At 31.0% G+C, this 22,932-nt stretch overlaps 2 protein-coding genes across 12 annotated transcripts; one reads left to right on the top strand and one right to left on the bottom strand.

Annotated features, from left to right (window-relative positions):
- The first annotated feature begins 5,528 nt into the window (after window positions 1-5,528).
- LOC100306693 (uncharacterized) lies at window positions 5,529-11,222 on the top strand. Of its 8 annotated transcripts, none has more exons than XM_006601681.4 (6): window positions 5,533-5,731; window positions 6,062-6,122; window positions 8,022-8,142; window positions 9,862-9,950; window positions 10,445-10,524; window positions 10,809-11,222. In XM_006601681.4, the coding sequence occupies exons 4-6, from the start codon at window positions 9,879-9,881 to the stop codon at window positions 11,068-11,070; spliced, it is 414 nt and encodes a 137-aa protein (XP_006601744.1). In that variant the 5' UTR covers window positions 5,533-5,731; window positions 6,062-6,122; window positions 8,022-8,142; window positions 9,862-9,878; the 3' UTR covers window positions 11,071-11,222. The 8 variants fall into 8 exon arrangements, with proteins under 8 accessions (XP_006601745.1, XP_006601744.1, XP_006601743.1 ...); XM_006601680.4 differs by having other exon boundaries at window positions 8,044-8,142; XM_041011585.1 differs by having other exon boundaries at window positions 8,047-8,142.
- Window positions 11,223-11,934: 712 nt separating this feature from the next.
- On the bottom strand, window positions 11,935-18,541 carry LOC100782204 (uncharacterized). Of its 4 annotated transcripts, none has more exons than XM_041012129.1 (7): window positions 17,233-18,541; window positions 16,368-16,646; window positions 15,903-15,970; window positions 14,102-15,740; window positions 13,843-13,979; window positions 13,498-13,690; window positions 11,935-13,108 (listed from the first exon to the last, which is right to left on the bottom strand). In XM_041012129.1, the coding sequence occupies exons 2-7, from the start codon at window positions 16,516-16,518 to the stop codon at window positions 12,555-12,557; spliced, it is 2,742 nt and encodes a 913-aa protein (XP_040868063.1). In that variant the 5' UTR covers window positions 16,519-16,646; window positions 17,233-18,541; the 3' UTR covers window positions 11,935-12,554. The 4 variants fall into 4 exon arrangements, with proteins under 4 accessions (XP_040868063.1, XP_040868064.1, XP_014626335.1 ...); XM_041012130.1 differs by having other exon boundaries at window positions 13,498-13,678; window positions 17,233-18,538; XM_014770849.3 differs by having other exon boundaries at window positions 11,935-13,168; window positions 17,233-18,538.
- Window positions 18,542-22,932: the final 4,391 nt, after the last annotated feature.

The following is a 22,932-nucleotide window of genomic DNA, read 5'->3' on the forward strand; positions in this document are numbered from 1 at the left end:
AACTGTTAACTTGTACATTATGTTAACTATTAATTCAATTAATTCCTTTTTCATCTAAGATGTCAACTAAGTCATTTAAATATATTTATCATATAAAATATTAAAATTTCTTATTTTATTATATTTGAATCATTATTTTATATCGTTTTTAAGAAAAAAAAAATTATTACCATGCGTGCGTCATTTTAAAAAATATATAAAGATTATTATTGTGCATGTTGTACTCATCTTTATATTATGAAACAAATACTTTAATTATGAACATTAGAATATAACTAAATAATTCATTTTTTATGTCTAAAATTAAATTTTCTAACTAAATAATATAAATAATAATATATCCATTTATTCCTACTTTTTTCATTTTTAAAATATTTTCCTTATACAAAATTTTAAAATGATTCCAATATAAAAAAAATATTATTGTGCATGTTCCATTTAAAAAAATATAAAAAAAAATTAAAGTTGAACGCAGTCAATTAAATTTGAATATTAATTTATTGTCGTACAATACTAATGAAGGTTGAAATTTTAATTTAAAATGTTTATTGTAATTTGTTGTTTAGAGAAAAGTTAAAAAAGAGATCAAATGGATACCACTTATATGAGATAGAAACTTTTATATGTTTTCATACATTCATCTTTATGTTGTGAAACAAATATCTTAATTGTGAATATTATATAATAACTAAATAATTTATCTGTATGTTTGAAATGATTTTTTGCTATTAAACACGTATACATGGACAAACGATATATACTTTTTTTATAACTTTTTAATTATTACATTTATAAGTGTATATTTTACACATGGATAATGATTCACATCTAAAATTTTTTACATTGTAAATCAAGCACATGATATATATAATTTTTAAGATAATTAAGATAATACTCAAACTTTTTAAAGATATTATATTTTATGATTGAATAGCAGTGTATAAATTACTTAACCTGACAATACCTACCAATTAAATCCCAGCCCTAAATATATAATCCAACAGGTGATTAGCAACAAAAAAGCCACTTAAATGGAGCCTTTTTTCCTTGAAACTAATCATGTGCCTTATTAAATTGTTTTTATTAAGACCATTGATAAGATTATATTAAAATCAAAAGTTTTGAATAAGTGTAACACTTTTAAAGTTACACGTAACAATCCCTCATATCAAATTACACTAATCCTTAACCCTTCATTTCATTTTAATCTAATGGTCCTACTAAGTTTACATTAGTGAGTCATGTGACAGTTTGATCTTATTTTTGCACACCTAAGAATAACTCTATTCAACCACAACAAGTGAAAATTGATAAATCAAATTTCAACACTCTGTTAGCTCCTCTTCCAACATTTTGAGTATCCTTCTAATTTATACATGGAAATTGAATTCAGTTGCACATAATCACTCCTTAACGCATTGATTCGCACTCAATCTCTAATTTATAAAACATGTGATCACCGTTGATCACTAATTATAATGTGACACCTAAAATAAGGAGAAAATCATTGGACCATGTGAATGATGGGGGGTTTTCATATATTCCTTTCTAGTGATGGTGAGACAACAAAAACATCAAGGAATGTACAGTGTTACTTTGAATCCATATATATCCTCGAATTAAATTATAGCTTGTAATTGAATCAACAAAGTAAAATCAAAGAAATCGTGGTTGAGTATCGCAGTGTTTTACATCCATGAAGGGACAACAAATTCTACAAATCTAATTAACCTCTTAAATTATTACATTTTTCCCCTTGTTATAAGCTTACTTCACTCGCACTACAAATTTTAGCATTCTTGTGTTGTAATACATACATTAAGTTTTTTTGTCACAATCCGTTGCAAACAATTTCAATATGTTGTACTTTTATTTCACTCACGTTTACAAAGTTTATGCTTGCAATTATAAATATTGGGATTTTTGTGTTCATTGGTGGAGTGACAATTTTATAAAGTTTGAAGTTATTATTATTATTAGAAGTTGAGGAAGAGCACATGTTGTGATGGTATGTGGCTGACACATAATTGGTGAGTATCTGTATGCAACTGTACATGTGAGAAGAACAAAATATTTAATATGGTCGAATTTAAAGTAATAAAGAAATAAAACAATAAAAACTCAAATAAAGAGAAATTTGATAACAAAATTGGATCTTGAGCACCATCTTCGCCTACATCTTAGTCCAAGCATATTTTTTCTTGTACTCACATTTTTTACCTACCTCATAAGAACTCCAATAATGTCTAAAAAAGTCTTAGTTCGGACTTCGGAGCCATTTGAATGAATTGAAATTGCAAGCAAAAAATGATGAATTGAGAAGCAATAAAGCAAAAGAATTACACCGTATATTATATTTAAATATTAAGGTGAATATTGTCATAAAAATCTGATAATGAGAATTACAATTATTAGAAAATTTATTGTTATCTAACAATCGTTTTAATTTTAAACCAAATTAATGATAGATCAATTTATGAATATTATAATTATAATTGGCATCAATCAATGAAGGTCAACCAAGACATTTGTCCTGATGTTTGCATCAATATTAGAGCTAAAAAACACCTCTGATTTGTTGAGGTTTATGGCCTGGCCCGAGGAAATCTCATAAGTCTCTAGAATGTTTTTAGAGCCTTTATAGAACATGAAGCAATCATAAGGTATGTCATTTTCGGGGCATCCCTACAAATAATCGCCGTGAACTCTCTCTTTTATATTGCCTAACGAATTAATGAAGTGAGCCCTTCATAAACAATCAACAACTAGACAGCACAGGTTTATAAATAATTTAAATAAATATTTAAATAAATAATTTGATTGATAAATAAAAATTATAAATATAATTATTAATGATATTTTATATCATTGACGGTTAAATGAGTTAAAAAAAATTATATATAAATTAAGATAATTTGTATTTATCCTTATATTTATAAGAAAATATTTTAAAATTAGAGTATAATCACTCAACTAAAATTGCGTAACATGAAGATAAAAGTAAGTGTTAGCATAAATATTATAAGAGTAAATAAATTAACAAAAATATATAATGACTTTATTTGTTAAAATTAACGTATTTTAAGTTTCTAGGTGATACCTAATCGAGACTATTGTCCTCCAAGACAAAGACGACATTACAGGTTTGTTATTACATTAGCTAAAATTTCATTTTTGATGATCTACGGTGTTTATACTCACATTTATTATGATTCAAGTCAATCTCACCAAGAGATATAAAATATAGGGATCGATCATACTATAAATCACCTTATGCATCAAAAAACCGCAACAGAAGTAGGAGTTATAGCATAAGCAGGAGTTACAGTAGGAGCTTGAGCCAAAGTCCAGGCTACTCTAGGCGATTAACTTGATAACCATGGAGGTGGATGCGCTAGAAAAATGCTTTAGTTTTCATATATGTATTTTGTTAGAACAAAAAAAAAAGAGAAAGGGCATGGATACTAAGTTGCATACAACATGATCAAACATGGTCTAATGTTATGACTTATGATAGCATTAATACTAATTATAAACAAAGTACACACTTCCGTTACACACTAATCAATTATAGTGCATGCTTGAGTCTAAATTAAATCATAGACAAAGTTACAAAATAATCATAAATTCACCTTTGGCATAGCATGTATTCCTAAAGTTACAAAATAATCATAAATTCATGTTTGACATAGGGTAATGGAAGACCAATAGGCCAAACTAACAGCTGAACATCAGCCACTCATGAAGTATCATATGCCAAAATATTAAAATTAGATCATATTAGCAAGCACACCCCATGATATTGTATATTCATTTAAAAGTAACATTTATGCAAGTTTTGTGTCATGCTAATCATGGTTAGGTTGTCATGATAAAATATAATATAATGCACATTACCTTGCTATGAAAATAGGGGATAAAAAATTGACACTCAGCTGCTCACTATAGTTAAATAATATTTAAATAATTTATGTGTATTATTATAAAAAAGGAATAATTTAAACTATATCAAATAGCTACAAAATGAGAGGAGATTAATTACTTGAAACAGGTGTTCCATCAAATTATTCTCCCAACTACTCTCCCTCTTTATGCTTCTTCCGTTGGCTAACCAAATGGTCAAACATCTCTAAGACCTCTATCATGTTGGTTAATTATCTTAATATTGGGAAAAGATTGATATTCATAACCAACTCCTTGAAGTCTTTTTTTTTTACCTGTAGGCAATGAACAATTAAGCATATCTTATTTGAGTTAAAATTTATTCATAAATTGTGAAAAACATTGTTTAACTATAAAGTTGAGTTAGAAAAAAAACTTCCTTGTAGATTGTAGTTGCAAGTTTGTATTAAGAGCATTCTCTTCTAAAATAGGAAGGCAAGTCTTAAGTAACCATGATTGTATATTATTAGAATTTATGAAACCTCTATAATGTTGGTCAATTATCTTAATATTGAGAAAAGAGTGTGATATTTATAACCATCTCCTTGAACTCTTGGAGGTGAAATAAAATTTCATGAAACAACATATATAATAAGCATGCGTATACATTAACAAATATGGAGATAAATAAATTAACAAAAATATATAATGACTTTATTTGTTAAAATAATGTATTTTAAGTTTTTGGATGATACACGTTCAAATGTTGATATGATGCCTTTGAGTTATACCTCTGACTCTTATGCTTATTTTTCTCCAAGACCATATTATGTTGTTGTCAACACTTGTGGGTTTAAAGCTTGTGGGTGCTCTGCTTCAAGAGTCTAGTCTATTTATCATTTAACAGATTGCCAAGCGGAGAAGCGTTAGCTACTGGGATATCGGGGAGTTCCTCTCCAGCTAGTGGAACTTCCCTCGCTACATGAGCTAGTGTATTTAATGACAACGTTTTTATAATTTCATGTTATATAGAAGTATTTTTAGGTATTGTTACCTCTCTCATTGATTGAAATATATGACTTATCCCAATATCAATTATTAAACTTTTTTTTTAAAATTTTATCCCTTATAAATATACATAATAATTTAAATTTTAAATTCAATTTGATTTGATCACTAGTTTGGCAAATTTCTTTAATGATTATCTTAAATCACTCTCTTTGTGTCTTTATTTGTATATTTGATTTTCTTGATGCTTATATTTTTTAATTTTATATTTTCATTGTTTTTTAATTGAATTTAATTTATGTTTTTTAAATTACCTTATATCATATATTTAAAATAAAATTTATATATATATATATATATATATATATATATATATGTTCAAATATTGATTTGTTATAAATCTTAATTATCACATATTTTATATATTAGAAAATATTTATTGTAAATTTTCTTTATATGAAAATAAATATCTATCTCGTACGTATATTGACATGCTAAAATATTAATTATCTATTAAAAAGTCAAATTTTAATTTTTTCAATAAAACAAAGTAAATAGAGATAGATATTTTTCACCACTTTTTTTTTTAAACAACTGTTACTTTAACTAAAAATTATTATAACTAGCTCCTCCATCTTCACTGTTCTTCTATTGCGATTCACAGAAAACACCACCAACTCAACACAGTCATCATCGTCACTACAAAAAAAAAATAATAAAAAAAACACAGAGTTTAACCCTCGACCACACTACAGAGATCCTTCTTCTTCTACTTTGTTCCTCTGTTTCTCTCTCTTACTTTCTCACTCTTTCCGTCAAAGTTTGCAATTTTTCTTCCCAGGTATGCCCCCTATCATTAATCTTCAATATATTGCAATTCCCCCATTATTAATTTTGTTGCTAATATTGATTTTTCTGAAACCCCTTTTGTTCCGTTTCGCCGAATTGTGAATCAAAAACCCTAGTTTTGCTTGTACTGGAATATCCCCAATTTTCAGCTCCGCAATTAGCTTGCGCCGGCATTTCCGAAGTTGGGGAAGAACGAAATAGTAACCGGAATTTCGTTCTCAAAAACCCTAGCTTTGGATCGTGCTTTGGAGTTCTAATTGTGGAGTTTTTCTTTTCTCTCGCATTGGATTTGATTTTGTAGGTTTTGGTAATTGCTGTTCAGGTTTGTGTAGAGTATAGCTTGGATTTGACGTTAAAGCTGAGATTTTTGGACGATTCAAGTGGTGGGTTTTTTCTTCAGTTTTTGCCTCTTGCGTAAAACTTTCATTTGGTGCCCTTGTTAGTTGGAGCAGGGAAAGTGAGATTGGAAAGTGAGGGTATTTTTATTTCTGAGTTTTGCAGTTATGCTTGTGGATTGGGAATGATTTGGTTAAATTTTGCAACTTTGCATTGTATCTCGTGTTATAATTTATTACTGTTGGTTGCGGATTCAAGACTTGAAGTTATGATTCTGGCAACTGTCGGCCATGAGTTTATAAGCGATAGGACTTGCTATAGGCATGTTTTGGTACATGTAGAAACATTTTAATGGAGAGTTTCCAATTTCAATGGGAATTGAATTCACTTGTGTAATTGTCGTGATCGTGTTTGTTTTAGGTTGACAGGAGATTCCTGAGGGTAGAATTAAAGCTTCTAAGTTCATTGGTATACTCGACAAAGCCTTAGTATCTGGATCATGGCTAGATAAATTTCGAGATGCTAAGGCTTTGTCGAGCCTTTCTTTGACGAGCCTTTCTTTGACTGCATTGGTTGTTTCCTTGACTTCATGACCATGTATATGGATAACCAGCTATTGGCATATCTATCAATTGACACTCCTTCACCATTTCCAAAAAACCTTGAAAAAGCCACAATAGATGATCCACTCTATAGTTCCAACTGAGGATACTCATGTGTCATAGCAGGCCTGGGAACCAATACCTGCCAATAAAAAATGTCCATTGTTGAAGTTATTGGTGTTGACTTCATTCTACTCATTACCAATTAACAATTGACCCTTTTTTTCTTTACTTCTCATTATGGTCTTCTCTTCCTTGTCACCCGGGCTATTTTGAATACCCAAATTAGGGACAACACCATGCATAATTATTGTAGATTCCCTTGTACTTGGCTAGCTAAATGAGCCTACCTCGTTACCAATTACTTATTTTCCTTTTTTATTAACATCAATATGTGAATCTTCCATTACCATATTGTCTTGCCTTTACTTTTTCCCTGAATTAGAGTTATTATTTGGTGCAACATGATTGTCACTCTGAACCTGCTCAATGACGAATAGTCACCACATCACTTTGGAGCCAGCGTGATCCTCTTCTCTCGCCTCTTCCCCTTTTATTGTCCACCCTTAACTTTAGACACAATCTCAGAAACCGTCATCATTATCTAGTTTGAACAATTTATCCCAAAATTGTTTGGTATGCCTTATAATACCACACAGAAAACAATATACCCCTAGCCTTTCATGTCTGAATGATACAATCTTCCATTCCCCCTGACTTCTTCACTTTCTTTTCCTTCTCTAGTAGGGCACACACATCCAAGTGAACTCTGATGCACATTTAATTCCAAAAAGCCCCCTACATTGTTGTTGTTGTTGTCATATTCAACAAATTCTACAATATGGTTTGGCAGATTTTTTTCCCACGAGATGTCACAAACCCTACTAGTAAATTGTGAACCTGCACCTAAAAAGTCACATGGAATAATGGGATTTGACCCATTGTATCCCCTGGCTCCACAAACTCTAGAATCAACATATGATTATCAAAACTGCATGTGCCTCCATTTACGATTCTCAACAGATCCAATTTATGAAAAAACTATAATAGAAACACATTTGCAAGAGTAGGGTTTTTCAGGATCGATATGCGCAAACATAAACACACAGTTTGTGACGAAGGCTCAAGGTCAAGGTTGTAAGGCTCATCGTTATAATAACAACCCATAAAAAATTTACTTTAATATTTAATATACAAATTCTTATACTAATAATTTTTAAAGTAAAACTGATAATAATATTATTATATTAAAATTTTAGAATGTTACAAAGTCTAATTACTCTAATCTTAAATTTAAAATTTACTCAATGAAGTCTTATTAATTTAAATCCAACATTTTCTCAGTTGTTAGCTATCTTCTTCTCAGTAGGCAAACACGGCATTGGCCACCTGACCCTCCACCACGCGAACACGACAGACTTCTTTGTATCTTCTTTCCGTCAAATTTCCCAAATTTACTTTCCGGGTATGGCTCCTCACTCTCCCTTTTCATTAATTTTTACTATCTCACCATTATTAATTAATATATACAAAACCCCTTTTGTTACGTTTCGTCAAATTGCCAATAAAAAACCCTAGCTTTGCTCGTACTGGAATATTCCCAATTTTCAGCTCCACAATTAGCTCGCGCACGCGTTTCTGGAGTTGGGGAAGAGCAAAATAGCAATCGGAGCGCGCATTAAATTTGATTTCGTAGATTATTGCTATTGCGTATTCAGCCTCATGTAGAGTATATAGCTTGGATTTGATGTTAAAGTTTAGATTTTTGGTCGATTCAAGTGGTGGGTTGTCTGTTTGCCTCTTGCATCTGAAGCAGTTTCATTTGGTGTCCTTGTTAGTTAGAGCAGGGAAAGTATGATTAAAAAGTGAGGGTATTTTTATTTCAAATTTTCAATGGGTTTTGGAGTTATGCATTGAAAAATGATTTGGTTATATTTTGCAATTTTCTGTTGCCTCTATATTACAATTTATTACTGTTTGAATTTGGATGTGGGTTCAAGACTTGAAGTTCTGATTCTGGCAACTCTAAAATTATTGGCCACAAGTTTATAAGCGATAAAACTTTATATAGGCGTGGTTTCCCTTTTTTTGGTTGTTTTATATCTAGAAGCATTTTAATAGAGTTTCCAATTTCAATCGTTATTTTGTCCACCTGTATAATTGCTGTGATCGTGTTTGTGTTAGTTGACCAGGGACATGCTATTGAGGGTAGATTTAGAGTTGCTAACTTCATTGGTATGCTTGTACTATTTTTGAAAACAAGAATTTTATATGGTCAGGCATGGCAGTTTGGTAACATTGGTTTCCAAACATAAAATGTAAAAAAATGTTCAAATTTTGCTTTACTCCAGCTGTCACAAATTTTATGTGTAGAGCTTAGTATTTTTTTTTCTTTGTTCATCTGCTAGTTTCTTCCAATAGCCTGAGCCTAAACAGCTGTCACATGCTGCTTCCTCCTTTCCTCTTTCCTTCATCCATCTCTCAAATCTCAATTGCTCTCTGCTCTGTGTTCAATCTTGTTTCCATGTGAGTATGCACGACAAACAGAAGCCTCCTGGACTGGAGCCCTGATAGATAGATATTCTTGATTTGTCTTTTTTTCAACTTGCAGAATGTTTCTTCAATGTACTTCCGTGATATTTTTGTGTGAAGCTGAAGCACTAGAATTTTTTATAGTTAGTTTTTTTTTTTATTATTTACTAGTGAATAAAGAACAATTCATAATATTAAGAGGTTATCTCAAATATTTCATCTAAACATAATAGCTTTGGATTTTTTAAAAAATGCTCTCCCCCCCCCCCCCCCCCCCAGTAATGTGACAAGGAGGTCACAATTTCAAATCCTGAAAACAACCTCCCTACTTGTGCACTAAGTTGGGAGGGCAAGGTTACATACAGTTATCCTTACCCTCCCCACATCTCACTAGGTGGGAGCCTTGTGCATTAAGTTGCCCACTAGTCATTGAAATTATAAAATTTAAGACCTGGTTGAATCAGGGAATATATAATTTGTTAGAATAGAAAATGTAAGTCTGGTAAGCAGTTATTTTTTGAAACATATCATGTTGTCAAATATTTAGAATATATTGGCAGGAATGTATATCAACCATTCTCCTATGTTGTCAGATATGTAGAATATATCAGCATGAGTGTATATTGTATAATCGTTCTCTTCAATTTATCAGGGCACAAAGAGCTTGAAATGAGTGTCACAGAAACACCAAAGAAAACCGGTGCCCCCCAAATTGTTAAGTTGGACAAGGCATTGAAATTGGTAAGCATTTTTTTACCCCTCTTGCTGTGGGCGTAGGGTAGGGATTATGTATTTTGTGGTTGTCAAATGGATGGCAAATTATTTGTGGTATTGATGTGCATTCATACAGATTAATTACATTACACTAACAGTAATGAACATTTTATTAAATGTGTTTGCTAAGTTTGTTTAAAGACTAGAGCTTATTATGGGCCTGTTTGTTTTAAGCTTATCTTTCAAAACACTATTATTTTTTAATAAAATAAGCAATTTTCTGCTTTTTTTATTTTATGTTTGTCTAAACTATTTTTTTTTAAAGCAGTTTTCTGTTTTTCTTTAGATGCAAATCCTATCTGCTTCTTAAAAAATATTTTTTAAAAAGTACTTTTCCATTTTTCAGAATTCCATATCCAGTGATTTCCATCTTTCAGAAGGATTTACTCAACTTGATTTATATCAAAATATTGTGAATTTGTTGCTGTGGGTGCCTAAATTTCAACCATTCTGATTGGCAGGCAGAGTTATGGGTAAATAATATGAGCAAAGATGCAGATGATGATAGAACAAATGCGGATGTAGAGGGTCGACCTTCTAGGTCAGTATATCTGTCACCAATAGTTTGTTCATTTTTCTTTAGCAAATCTATTTTTATAAAATTAGCTCTCCATTAGCTAGTTTATAGATGTCCTCTCATCTTTTAGAGAAGCATATGAGAGAACTTCTACAAATTAGCTAATGGAGAAGCTCACTTTATTTTTTTTCTTTTTATTTTCTTTTCATACAATTGCTTCTAGGAAAGCTTACACCTAAACTGGCCCGTTACTTGTTTGTTTGCCATGGTAATTATTGCTCATGTTGTGCCATCACACAACTTTGTAGGCTTGGTCTAGGTGCAAAAGTTTCACGCCAATCAAAATTTGTGCCTTCAGATGACCCTGTTGAAAGGAAATTGTATGCCAAGTTGAATGCTGAAAAAAGAAAAGCAGCTAATATTGCTAAAGAGTCTGCCACAATTGCAAGAGATGCTTTAGATGACGATGAAGACAATGAAGACTTAGATAGCAGAGCTAATGCATTTACCAAGAGGAAGGCAACAGCTCCTTTGATCTCGTCTATGTTGCGAAATAAGAAGCAGAAGTGACATTTAATAATGAGTTATTTTTTTCTGTAAGGCTGTAAATTATCACATAGTTTGCATTTGCCTTGCAGGAATTTTTCCTTCAACCAAGTGTAATACATGGGAATTTCATCGAACATAGTTATGTACTTGAGGAAAAAAAGATAATTTTACTAGTTTATGGCCTATTCTATTCCCATCCACATTTTTTTACATTAAATACTAGATGAATATTTGTGTTGTTTTATGAGTTATAGTGACTTGGCTAATTACATATTGTCACACAATTTGTTTATTTATTAACTGAATGAACATTTGTTCAAAACAACCATTTTACATTTTAAATGATGATCCTTCAATTTATGTCTAGCATATATAATATTAAGTCTATCTAAACTATGCCCGTTGTGAATTGGTCCTTTTAATTGAGGACTTAATTTGACTTTATAAAAACGTTTGTAAAATTCCAACAATTTTGCAATCTAACGAGTGTTTTGAATCAAGACATTAGAAGATTGTTGACTTAATCTGCAGTGCATATTTGGAACGTATATAATTTAATTTAAAACGTTCAATTAGCATTTCTTAACATTTTGGATTACATATACTCCTAAAATATGCAAAACACTAATGAAGCATTATTTGCATTAGATGTACAGTACACTTAAATAGTGAAATTCAAATTAATAAAACTACTTGACAAGTTGACATGTATGTTCAAATTCCTTTCTAATATTGAAATTCAGTTAAATAACAATTACAGCTATTTCTATTTGTTGATAATTGCTTAAGTTTTAAATGTCCATGATATTGGACATCTCTTTTAGAAAGGTCTCAGCCAGGAAAAGAAGCAAAACCAAGAACAATAGTAGTAATTCACACGGAGAGTTTTAAAGCATGCTGCAGCTTCCTAGTTTCTTTATTGTCAACTTGTCATTCATATTTCTGCTCAGTTCTTCCCTTCGAAACCACAGAAAGCTGAGTGTACATTATTTCCAAACTTTGTGAAATCAATATAGGTTAACCAAAAAGCAAGTATACAAAGGATGATACAAACAAAATTACAACACACCATCTAATGGGATCAGCAAATCAAACTTTACAAAATCTACAATCAAACACCTTTGGCCTTCACTGGGTGAAGTGAGTCACACACCGAATAGAACTGTCGCTTTGTCTGTTTGTCATTGTAAACAAGCTTAATTTTTTTTCCACATTATACTATCCAATATCAAAATTTACTTCTTGTGACTTATTTGAGTATCCTCAATCTCACTCACATTATACTATCCAATATCAAAATAGTCAGGTAGGGTGAAAAGAAACATTACCAAGGTCCATGTATATGCTTTAAAGAAGTCTATAACTCTCCATTATTCTTCCTGATCAATTTTCATCACCTCTCTACTTTCCTTCCACCTCACACATGTGAATTCCTTTAACATCTTGCATGATCAAAAGGCAGTGAGTTGTCTTTTAAGTGGAAGCTGCTCTCATTGTTCTTCAACTCAAATTGAAGCAGAGAAACATTTACTTTCTGGACTTTCAATCACAAGGCTCAAAATGGTGTCTTCCATCAGTTCAGCAAGAATGGCCTCACCCATCTCAAAACCAATTGTTTCTGTGTCAAGTCCAAGGTCCATCCATGTCCCCCTTCTTGCCATGTCTTTCCTAACAATTTGCTCTAAAGTGCGTGGTGGGGGCAAGGGAAGCATATGCCAGCACACTCCTTCCCAGACCTTTAAAGTAACCCTTTTCATACTTGGAGTTAGCCTTGTGCTAGGATTTACAAACGAAACCCAAGGTGAGGCCCCAAAGTAATGCTGACAAATCTCCATGAGAACTTCATTGATAGAGTCAAATAGGAGCTTCTGATTGTTGCAAAGCAGGTTCGAGAAGAGCTCTACCTGATCAAACAAGGAAGGATCCAGTATCTTGTCTGAGGAAAGGCATTTCATCAACAACTGATCTGTAGTTAAGCCAGAGGCATGCAAGACAGCTTTGATGTAGTCATATATCAATTCACTTTCTTCAAAACAATATTTTCTTCTATCAAATTGTTCTGCAGGTGAAGAGTCGTGTTCTTCAAATTTAATTTGTAGAGGTTGTACTGGTAATTTAACTGAAAGTAATTAAAATTAATAAGAAAAATAAAAAGGGTTAGTTGGTTGCTCAAAAACAGTTCCAGCTTCGTTCATCTGTAGGGAATAAAAAGGACAAGAATGTAAAACCAAACAAATATCCGAGACTGAAACTATTTCTGGATGAAGTATGATTTACAGAACCCCAGTAACCAGTATGCTGTTTTTATTTCTACTTTTAGTTTAGAGTTTTAGAGAAAATAGACAACTGCAACATAAAAGTTTCTAGGTCTTGTTTCTAAAAAATGGTTTTCACTTTTAAGAACATAGCCAGAGATGCCCCTCAAGGTTCTAGTGCAGGAATGTTTACCAGGTTGATATCTGGAGTGCCCAGGGCCAAAGTCATCATCTGAAAATGATGTATCAAGAACAGATACAGGACTCGGTCGCCCAGATACATCTGTACCATTTTCTAGCTCTTCAATTTTCTTAGTGATGGAAGATTGAGGAGATGACAGTAGAGATGATGATTGGTTCTCTTCTGGTATGTCCTGTAGAAGAATCTAATGAGAGTTTAGACTTCAGATAAAATCTTACAGATATTGGGGCTGTGGAAGAAATCTTCAGGAGCCATTATATAACTCACTTTGATTATATTTCTAGCAAATTTATCCCTAAATCAATTATAGTTAAAAATATAATGTAGTAACATTACCTGATTCAAACATTCAGAACATCCTGCACCATCAGGAATTTCTGAGATATCAATATTTTGGTCCTTTCCTATGATGAAACCATTTGGATCCAAAGACGATTCCAAATCATTTTTCTCTTTTGTAGATTCTACATTACCTGCATAAAAATTAAGAAATGATAAAGATGAAATATATATATAGATATAAACAAGCATACACTCCAAAGTTTATCGTAGCATCTACAACTTAAGTCATGTACTTTGAAGTTGAACATGGTACCTTCAGTAACTATCTCATCTCTAACAGGATAACAGGCTTCAGATGTATTGACATGATTAACATCATGGGAGAGATTCGACACCAACTTAATTTCTTGAACTTTATTGTCAGATCTTTCATCACAAATGCTTGACTGCTTCTCTGAATTGTTAATTTCCTGATCTGGAAGACCAATACATGTTGCTGGTTTGGGGGACAACTTATCCTCACTAACCTCCCTAGTTTTGTCTGAGGAAGAAAATGTTGCCTGTGCAGTCACGGAATGATGCTCTAAATCCCTTCCAGGACTTGAAAAGTTGTACTCGGGAAGAGAAAGTATTCTCCCAAGGGTTTTGGGCATCTGCCTGCTTGAAATGTTTGTGTTCTCATCAGCATTATCTAGCATCTCACACAGATGTTTCCTAGCCTCAATATATATGTTAGAAACACTTTGATTGGGAATACCACTTTCATGTTCCACATTCAATTCAGAGTCTTTCATTGTACCGGTCTTGTTTCCTTTCACTACATTAAACATAGGTCTTGTAATTTTTTCAATGAAGAAATGGTCTTTATTAGGAGATCTCATTCCAGCATTATCTTTGCATTTTCCTCTTGGCAGCTTATTTTGACGTTCAACGGGGAGTTTGCGTGGGATCAATTCAGGGTTTCCATGCCTCTCCTTTCCCATAGCACATTTCAATTTCCTTTTTATCTCTGTAAGAGAAAAATGTGAACCAACTCTCACTGAAGGATTTTTGTACTGGGCGATGTCATGAGAATTTAGCGTTGAGGCAAGGTTGTTTCCACTTTCAGAAATTTGCATGCCTGTTAGGGCAGGTTTCAAAATGACAATTCTATTTGAAAATTCAGTTTTCTCATTTTCATTTGTTGAATCTTTTGGTTGAGACTTCACCCTTTTCCTGAAAAAGTTACGATGCTTGCGGTTGGCAGTCTCCCTAGTTTGTTTCAGTTTAACAAGTTCATGTTCAGAGCAGTTGGAGCTGGTAACTGAACTGCATTCTTTGCCACCTCTCCCTTGAGCATTTTCCAACTCCTGAATGTATTTCAATAAGTGTGAATTAGGGTCTTGTAGAAGTCTAAGAAACAATTGCTTATCTGAACTTATAACCTGAAGTGCTTCCATGAGTTCATGTGAGCTAAGCAATTGTCCATCTTCAGGCAGATCTTTCCCATTCAATCTCATCTGATTTGCAAATTCATGGATTGCATTAGCTAGGTTTTCAGAGATAACATGCTTTTGGTTTGACTGTTCATCAATTTTGCCATGATCATCATTCATCATGGAACAAGCAGCTTCAACATGACAAAAATCATCCATTATTTTGTTCAAATCTAGATTATCTTTTGACTGTTGTCTTGAATGCGGTTTATGTGAAAATTCAGATTTCAAGGTTGCATCTGAATTCAAATCATGGCTATCCATATCACGGCTTTTCTTGCGAGATTTCTTTTTTCTTTTGGAATCTGTCTTTGGGGGGCCTTCATGCCCTAATCTGGATTGCTTTGATTCTACTTCAGCATTACCTTGGTCCTTTATTTCATCCTGGTCAATGATCATCTCTTCTTCTATGAGTTTCTTCACACTAAGCTTATCTGCATCATTTGTCAGTGTTAGTCTCTTACTCTCTCCTCTGTCCTGAAACATAGATGATATAGACGAGACATACTGTTAGCACATGGCAAATAACCTAATGTTACTTTAGAATTTTGCCAATTTTATTGTAATCAAACTTCAACTTTTTGGTTGAGAAAAAGAAAAAAAAAAGATTTGCAAAAGTATATGGATGGACAGACTTACAAAATTGCCTTCATATTCTTCATCCAAATTGCTCAACACTTCAAACTTGTTCTTGGTAAGTGCAGCACCTGCAGAAAACAAAATGAAATTCAAAGATTATTGTGATTCTTTTCCGCAAATGCAGGACAGTTGAACTACAAAATATTACATGATAAGTTGATAACTATACACAAGGAAAGCATACTATGATGACAGATTTGTACTAAAAAACATTGTAAAACATTTACTGATAGAAAACATTTGCAACAGCATTGCTTCTAAAAGTAAACATGACCATAGAAAAGATATATAAAATAGCACAGAAGTATATTCCAATTTTTTTCATTCCAAATTATTTATCACAAACACATTTTGTTATACTATATTTAGCATAAAGATACCCTTCCTGTGGATATATAGATATACACACAAATGCAAAGTGGTCAATTTCAGAAGTACAAATTTAGATGTTAAAACATTTCTTACCAACAGCATGCTTGCTGCCATGCCTCCTATCCGCAATCAACTTCCGAGTAAAGCGGGCATGACGAAAGTCAAATATACTAATAAAACCCCACATACATCCTGACTGATCTTTCTCATAATTCACAGGGAATCTTTGGCACCTCTTTGCCATAATGATTGATTGGCACAGTTGACTTCCGTTTTTCCTTTTTTCCCTTTTCTCAGGATGCTAATAAGGTAATATTGACCTTATGTTGCCTATGCTCATACAAAACTCCTCTCACTGTAATCTTGCACAACCTGATTGATGGACAAAAACAGGAAGTCAATAAATGCTGTTCAAAGTCATGGTTAGTGTACAACACCCTAACAAGGGAAAGATAGTGTATGCTAAATATCTGTAGGCCAGACTAATCTCTTGATGCTAACAAGTTTGTTCAAATCAACTCATGCAAGAAACATATCAACCTATTCACATGATTAAAGGATTTAAACTCAGACACACAACAACAACAACAACAACAGCAGCAGCAGCAACAGCAACGACAACAACGTAAGTCTTATATCCTATTAGGTAAGGTCAGCTATATGGATCGTAAGTCTTATATGGATCATACAATACCAATGGATTCAATTAAAAGATCAAATTCTCAGGGATATTATTCACCGTGACTAAACTCAGTCACACAGATTCACCAAAAAAAAAGAAGAAAAAGAAACTCAGTTACACAGCTGATCATCTGAATCATCAACTCCTCAGAGCACAAAAATCTGCTTTCTACTGAAAACGGAATAAGATGCAACTTAATTGAGTGGTTAGGCATTCAGGCATGTAAGAAAAAGCTAAAAAGAGTTATAGGAAAATATGATTGATTGAACCAAGTACCTATAGTCCGGGATTTTTCTTACTCAACATGTTGAAGGAGCATAAGGCTGAGATGCAGCTTGGTGAGTTCACTCTCAAAGCATTTAAGAATTCCAATTTCACTCCCCCAAGTTTCCTAACCGAGTGAATCTCAGAGAAGCAATATAAGATTTCTTTGGAGGGAAAGGTATCAATGCCTTCTTTCTTCATGCACAGACCATAACCAGAACATGTTCCACAGCAAAAAGCTGAAAATTGCAGTCCACTCTTCCCATCAAAGAAAAAAGGGCAAGCAATTGAGACACCTAGCCACCATTATTCAGTGAATCCCCCCTTTCTTCCAATATGGGAAAAAGAAAGTTGAATGATTAAACGTAATGAAAAAATTTGATAATAACATAAAAAAAGCTTCACACACACAAAAGCTTGGTCCCAGCACTGTCAAATCCAAATGTCACAATCACCAATTGAAACAGAACTCCATAATTTCTGCATAACAGAACCATGAATGAAATCAACAGTGCATTTATCTTCTTTCACCACAGAAGAAACATCCAATTAGTTCCCCAATAATTTAGCAACAACAACAACACATCATCATAGAGGTGTTTCCCAAGACATTCCCACTCAACTGTGAACTCTTGCACACCATTCTCACTGAAACTCTACAACAAAACAAAAAAAAAACCAAGCTGTATCACCAAACTCTCCCTCAGCCTCAGTTTCACCAAGACACATATAGGTAGATAGAAAAAATGCCTTGTGAACACTATATTCTCACAGAACAATGTTTTTTTTTGGGGGGGGGGGGGGGGGGGGGTGAAACTGGCATCAAATTTTACCAAAAGAAAAAAAGACCACCCCAAAAGAAAAAGAACAAGACTTTTCCTATTGGGTTTCTTTTTGACAACCCAAAAGATAAGAAAAATGCTAACTTGCACCGACCCACGATTGTTTAACGCGGAATTTTTATGCGGGCAGCCATTAAAGACTGAGAAAAAGTGGCAGAAAGAAGAGAGAGAAGGTTACTATGGGATCGTGAGAAAGTGAAAGGGGAGAACTTTTACAACGTTGTTGTTGTTGTTGGTGTTGCTGTTTGTTGTGTGGCAGAAGAGGAAGAAGAATACGTGAGAGTTGGGACAGTATACTAGAGGTGCGGGCCCATATACGATGAGCTTTTGTCAAATTCTACGTAGAAAAAAAATGTCTGTGTTTTTGGGGTGTCACCATTTTCTGTTGTGTTTTCAATTTCAGCATCAAAGTCATCACCTGCAGAGATGCTTTGCACACACATCCATATATGGATAGAATACTCCTCTTCTGTGCTGAATTTCTGTCTCTTGTGGTTTGGACTTTGGATTCGGGTGAAAATATAGGCAAAATAAAGATAATAATATGCTACAAGAGTAGTTTGAGTAAATAATTATGTCCTAAAAATCATATCAATTTTTTATTAGTTAGTACTATAAATATTTTTGCTCAGGATAATATTGGACAATACATGCATGTTAACCTCAAAATGTAATAACGGATTAGAAATTTATAATATATATATATATATATATAAATTAGTTATGCATAAAATTAATAAATATTTGTATCGATCACATAAAAATAAAAACTAAAAATGTAATGTTTTTTCTATTATTATTGAGATATAAGGAGGAAGTATTACTTTTCTTTTTTCTTTTTTAATAAAAATATGTTAAATGCTTTTGCTTATTGATTTTTCACGAGAGGATAGAAAAAAGAATATTATATGTCTAATGTGATCATGTTTGTCAGTCTTCCTTACTTAATTTTTCATTACAGTTAAAAAAGAAGTTTTATTTTTTCTATCTGTCTTTTCATTTTCCAATTTGAATGATAATTTGATGACGGTTCATTATGGTAGAAACAGATTGTGACTTTAATAGTGTTGTTTAGTTCAAAGAAGGAAAATGGAAGGTAATCGTGATGGAGCAACAAACCAGATATTAAAAACAAATTAATGAGAAAGGAGTTGCCAATAAAGTTTATTTAACCGGGGGAGGGGATCAACAAATCCATTAAAACGAAAAATGAGAAATTATTCTTAATATATATATCTATTTTAGAAATGATTATCTATAACTGAAAATGTAAAATAATGATTTTGTTTTACTCTTTTGCTTGTAAACAGTAAATTTTGTATTTGTAAGAAAACAATAATTTTTTTAATATATATATATATATATATACACACACACAAAAAGTATATGGATTTTTTTTTAATTTCTATAATTTTCATTTCATACAAGAAATATATATATTTTTATTTTAAGAGGAAATCAAGTTTTTAAAATTATTTTTGAACTTGACATTGAATTACTCTTGCTTTTACATATCTTTGGATAGAATGGAAAATTTAAAATCACTTCGTTTTTTTGCAAAGATTATGGATTGATTTTTTTATTTAATTATTTTAAAACGCAAGGCATTACTTAATTTCTCTTGAACTTGGGAATTGCTGGAGTTCTCATACTCAGGGACGTTGGAAACCAAACCAAAACCTTTTGTAGACAGTCAAACTGATAAAAAAAAATAAAAATCTAAAAAATTGTATAATTTTTGTAGTTCGGTTAGATTTTAAAATCTTATTATAAAAAATTAAATCAAATTGAACAAATAGTATATTCTAATTATATTAATTTTTATTGTGATAATTAATAATAAATAAATAAAAATTTATTTTTTATTTATTTTATAATCAAGATGTATATTTTATTTTCATATGTTAATAAAGATGTACTAATATTATTAAAAAATAATATTAAATATGAAGTGATAATATTATTTACTAATATTATTTTATATTTATGCTAAATAGAAATGAAGATAATAATTTTTAGCTAAAATATGTTAAATAAAATTTATTTTTAAAATTATATAATAATTATGTAAGTTTCTAGTTGATAGATTTAAATTATAATAATAAAATTAAAAAATTATGAAACCAAACAAAATTAAACCATAAAAAATTAATTTGGTTTGTTTCATATTTAATATTATATTTAAATCGAATCATATTTTTATTTTATATTTGATTTGAATTATTTTTTATCTAAAAAATCAAATCAATATGAACACCCTAGTCATACTAACATTTTTCAGGAATATAAGATTAACGGAACATGATACTCAAATTAACTGTTTTTTAATTAAAATATATCTAAAAAAATTAAAATTTTGGGGTTAACTACTAAGTTGTCATAGTCAACATTTTCCAAAACATAAAATGTTATCAATATAATGATAACGTGCATCAATTCAACTTAAATTTAAACGTGTATCATTTGAAAATTAAACTTAAATGTGTGATTTATTTATTTTATTTTAATTTTGCAAATAATGTCTATTCTCAATTCTACACAATATTTTTCCACAACAGAGTCCAAAGAACACAAGCCTAAAAAAGAAACAAAAAGAAAATATTTACATGTGAAAATAAGACAATAACCACGACACACTTGAGAGCACCAGACCAAAATAAATCTCCAAACGGCAAAATCATACCCCTAATTGGTGTAGAAAAAAAAATACAACGTAAATTAGTTTATCTAGACAAAAAATAAATTAAAAAAAAAAGTTACCAGAGGTTTCTTCTCCAATATTAAAAGAAAGACAAAGATGGAAGGTTAAATTTAGTTCCCTTACTTTTACTCTTCCTCCTTTTAAATCTTTTAATCAATTTTTTTTTTAAATCTCTCCTTTGATATATTTTATATATAAAAAAGAAAATTGGACTTCTTTAAATCCATGACTGCACTTTATAATTAATAACTATAGTTATAATGACTTCATAGTTTTTTATCAATATCTTCATGGATTGTAGTGTTGGCCACTTTTAACCGAATATGTTAGAGGTAGACCTGTGATTGATTACAAGACAATATCATAATGAAATGCAACAAGAAAGAAGAGTATAAAAAAACTGTAATTTTTTTCCTTTAAAGTTAAATGATTCTGTTTAAAAGTGAAGACACGAAATCATGTCTACACCTAAGACAATAAGAGTAAACAATCATATAACAATATTACTATCATACGTACAATTTGCAAATAATAATAATAAAGTGCTGAGTAAATTTTATAGAAAATGAATTATTATGCAATAAATTGAAAAAATAAAATAAAGGAATGCCGGTCTCATATCTTCCAATTCAAACAAGATTCCTAATAACCAATTTGTTATAAAAAAAAATCATCTAGCAAATTTTGAACAGTGTTCACAAATTTTTTCCCCATTCTTATCCATTTTTAAATTGTTACATAATTGAAATTATTATTTTTATAATAATTATTTTAAAAAGTATATTTACTATAATTTTTAATTAACAGTGTGTGTATATATAGAATGATTGAGCCTCTTTTTTTACCCGATGACTTTCGTCGTCTTCGCCATTATGATAATCATAATGATGAAGTTCTTAAATCTAAGTTTGCACATCATCGTGCCAAAGCTTTAAAGGCAAAATTTAATAAAACACTTTTGTATTTTTTTTATTTTTTATTTTGATCAGAAAGCACTTCTGTATATAGTTTGAGATTATTTACATGGGTATCTTTTATCATATAGAAATTTATAGTGGATTTTTTATTTTGATCAGAAAACACTTCTGTATTTCTTATTTTTTGTTTTGATCAGAAAGTGCGTCTTAGAATATTATTAAACACAAAAGGTTTTAGCTAAGTCATTACTTCATGAAGAGTATTGTAATTAAATATTAAAGTGATGCTATATCATATGAAAACTTTTTTTACAAATTAGATTGAAAAAACTGCATGTCAAGAGCATGACAAATTTGGTTGCGACCCAACTATATTGCAGAAGTCAACTTTTTATGAAGCACTAAAAATATAAGATGTCACGAGATCAATATATAATAGACATAGAGAGAATATGATGTCACGTCAGATAATTTTATTTTATTGTAAAAGGATCATAAATGGTTTGTTGGCATGACAACGGGTGTTTTCTCTTAAAATATTATTGACTTTAATTTTGACATCTTATTAGTATAATTATTACTAATTAATTAGATAATATTTTAGATACAATCGCTTAAACCGTCAAATGTCACAATTAATTTAGTTCAATTTAATATAATTACAGAAAATTCTACCTATCAATTAGTCATTGATTCATCTTTAGATCCTCTTTTTGTACTGCAACTTTAGGTTCTCTCTAGTAAAATAAAATGTGTATTTCAGAATTAAAGGGTAGATGTAAATGACATGATTTGAAAAGATTATGTAAATATTTTATTTTAAAATATTTTTTGGTCGTTAAGTGGCAGAACGTATTATAGAATATTATCATTATGCCACTTAATCATATCCAAAAAGAAAAAACAATAAGATAGGTAGGTGGCAGAATCATAAAATTCAAATTAGATGGTAACATACTAACTTTTAAAAACAGAACAAATTAAACGAAAGAATGGAAATATATATTTATATTTCCCTATCTATTCTAATTTTTAAATTGATAATTGGGATCTATCACAAATTTCTTATCGTTATTTCACACTGCCAATTTCATGCGTTGCACCTAATACCTTTTAATTGGTGAGAGAGAGAGGGAGGGTTTTACTACTCGAATAACGGAATTAGAAATTATGAAATGATTACATTACTCTATAAAATTTTAAAATTAATTAGTACTTTATTTAATTACTTTCACTTCATTAGTTAATGATT

This window comes from Glycine max, chromosome 18 (genome assembly GCF_000004515.6).
Source record: "Glycine max cultivar Williams 82 chromosome 18, Glycine_max_v4.0, whole genome shotgun sequence".
NCBI lineage: Eukaryota > Viridiplantae > Streptophyta > Magnoliopsida > Fabales > Fabaceae > Glycine > Glycine max.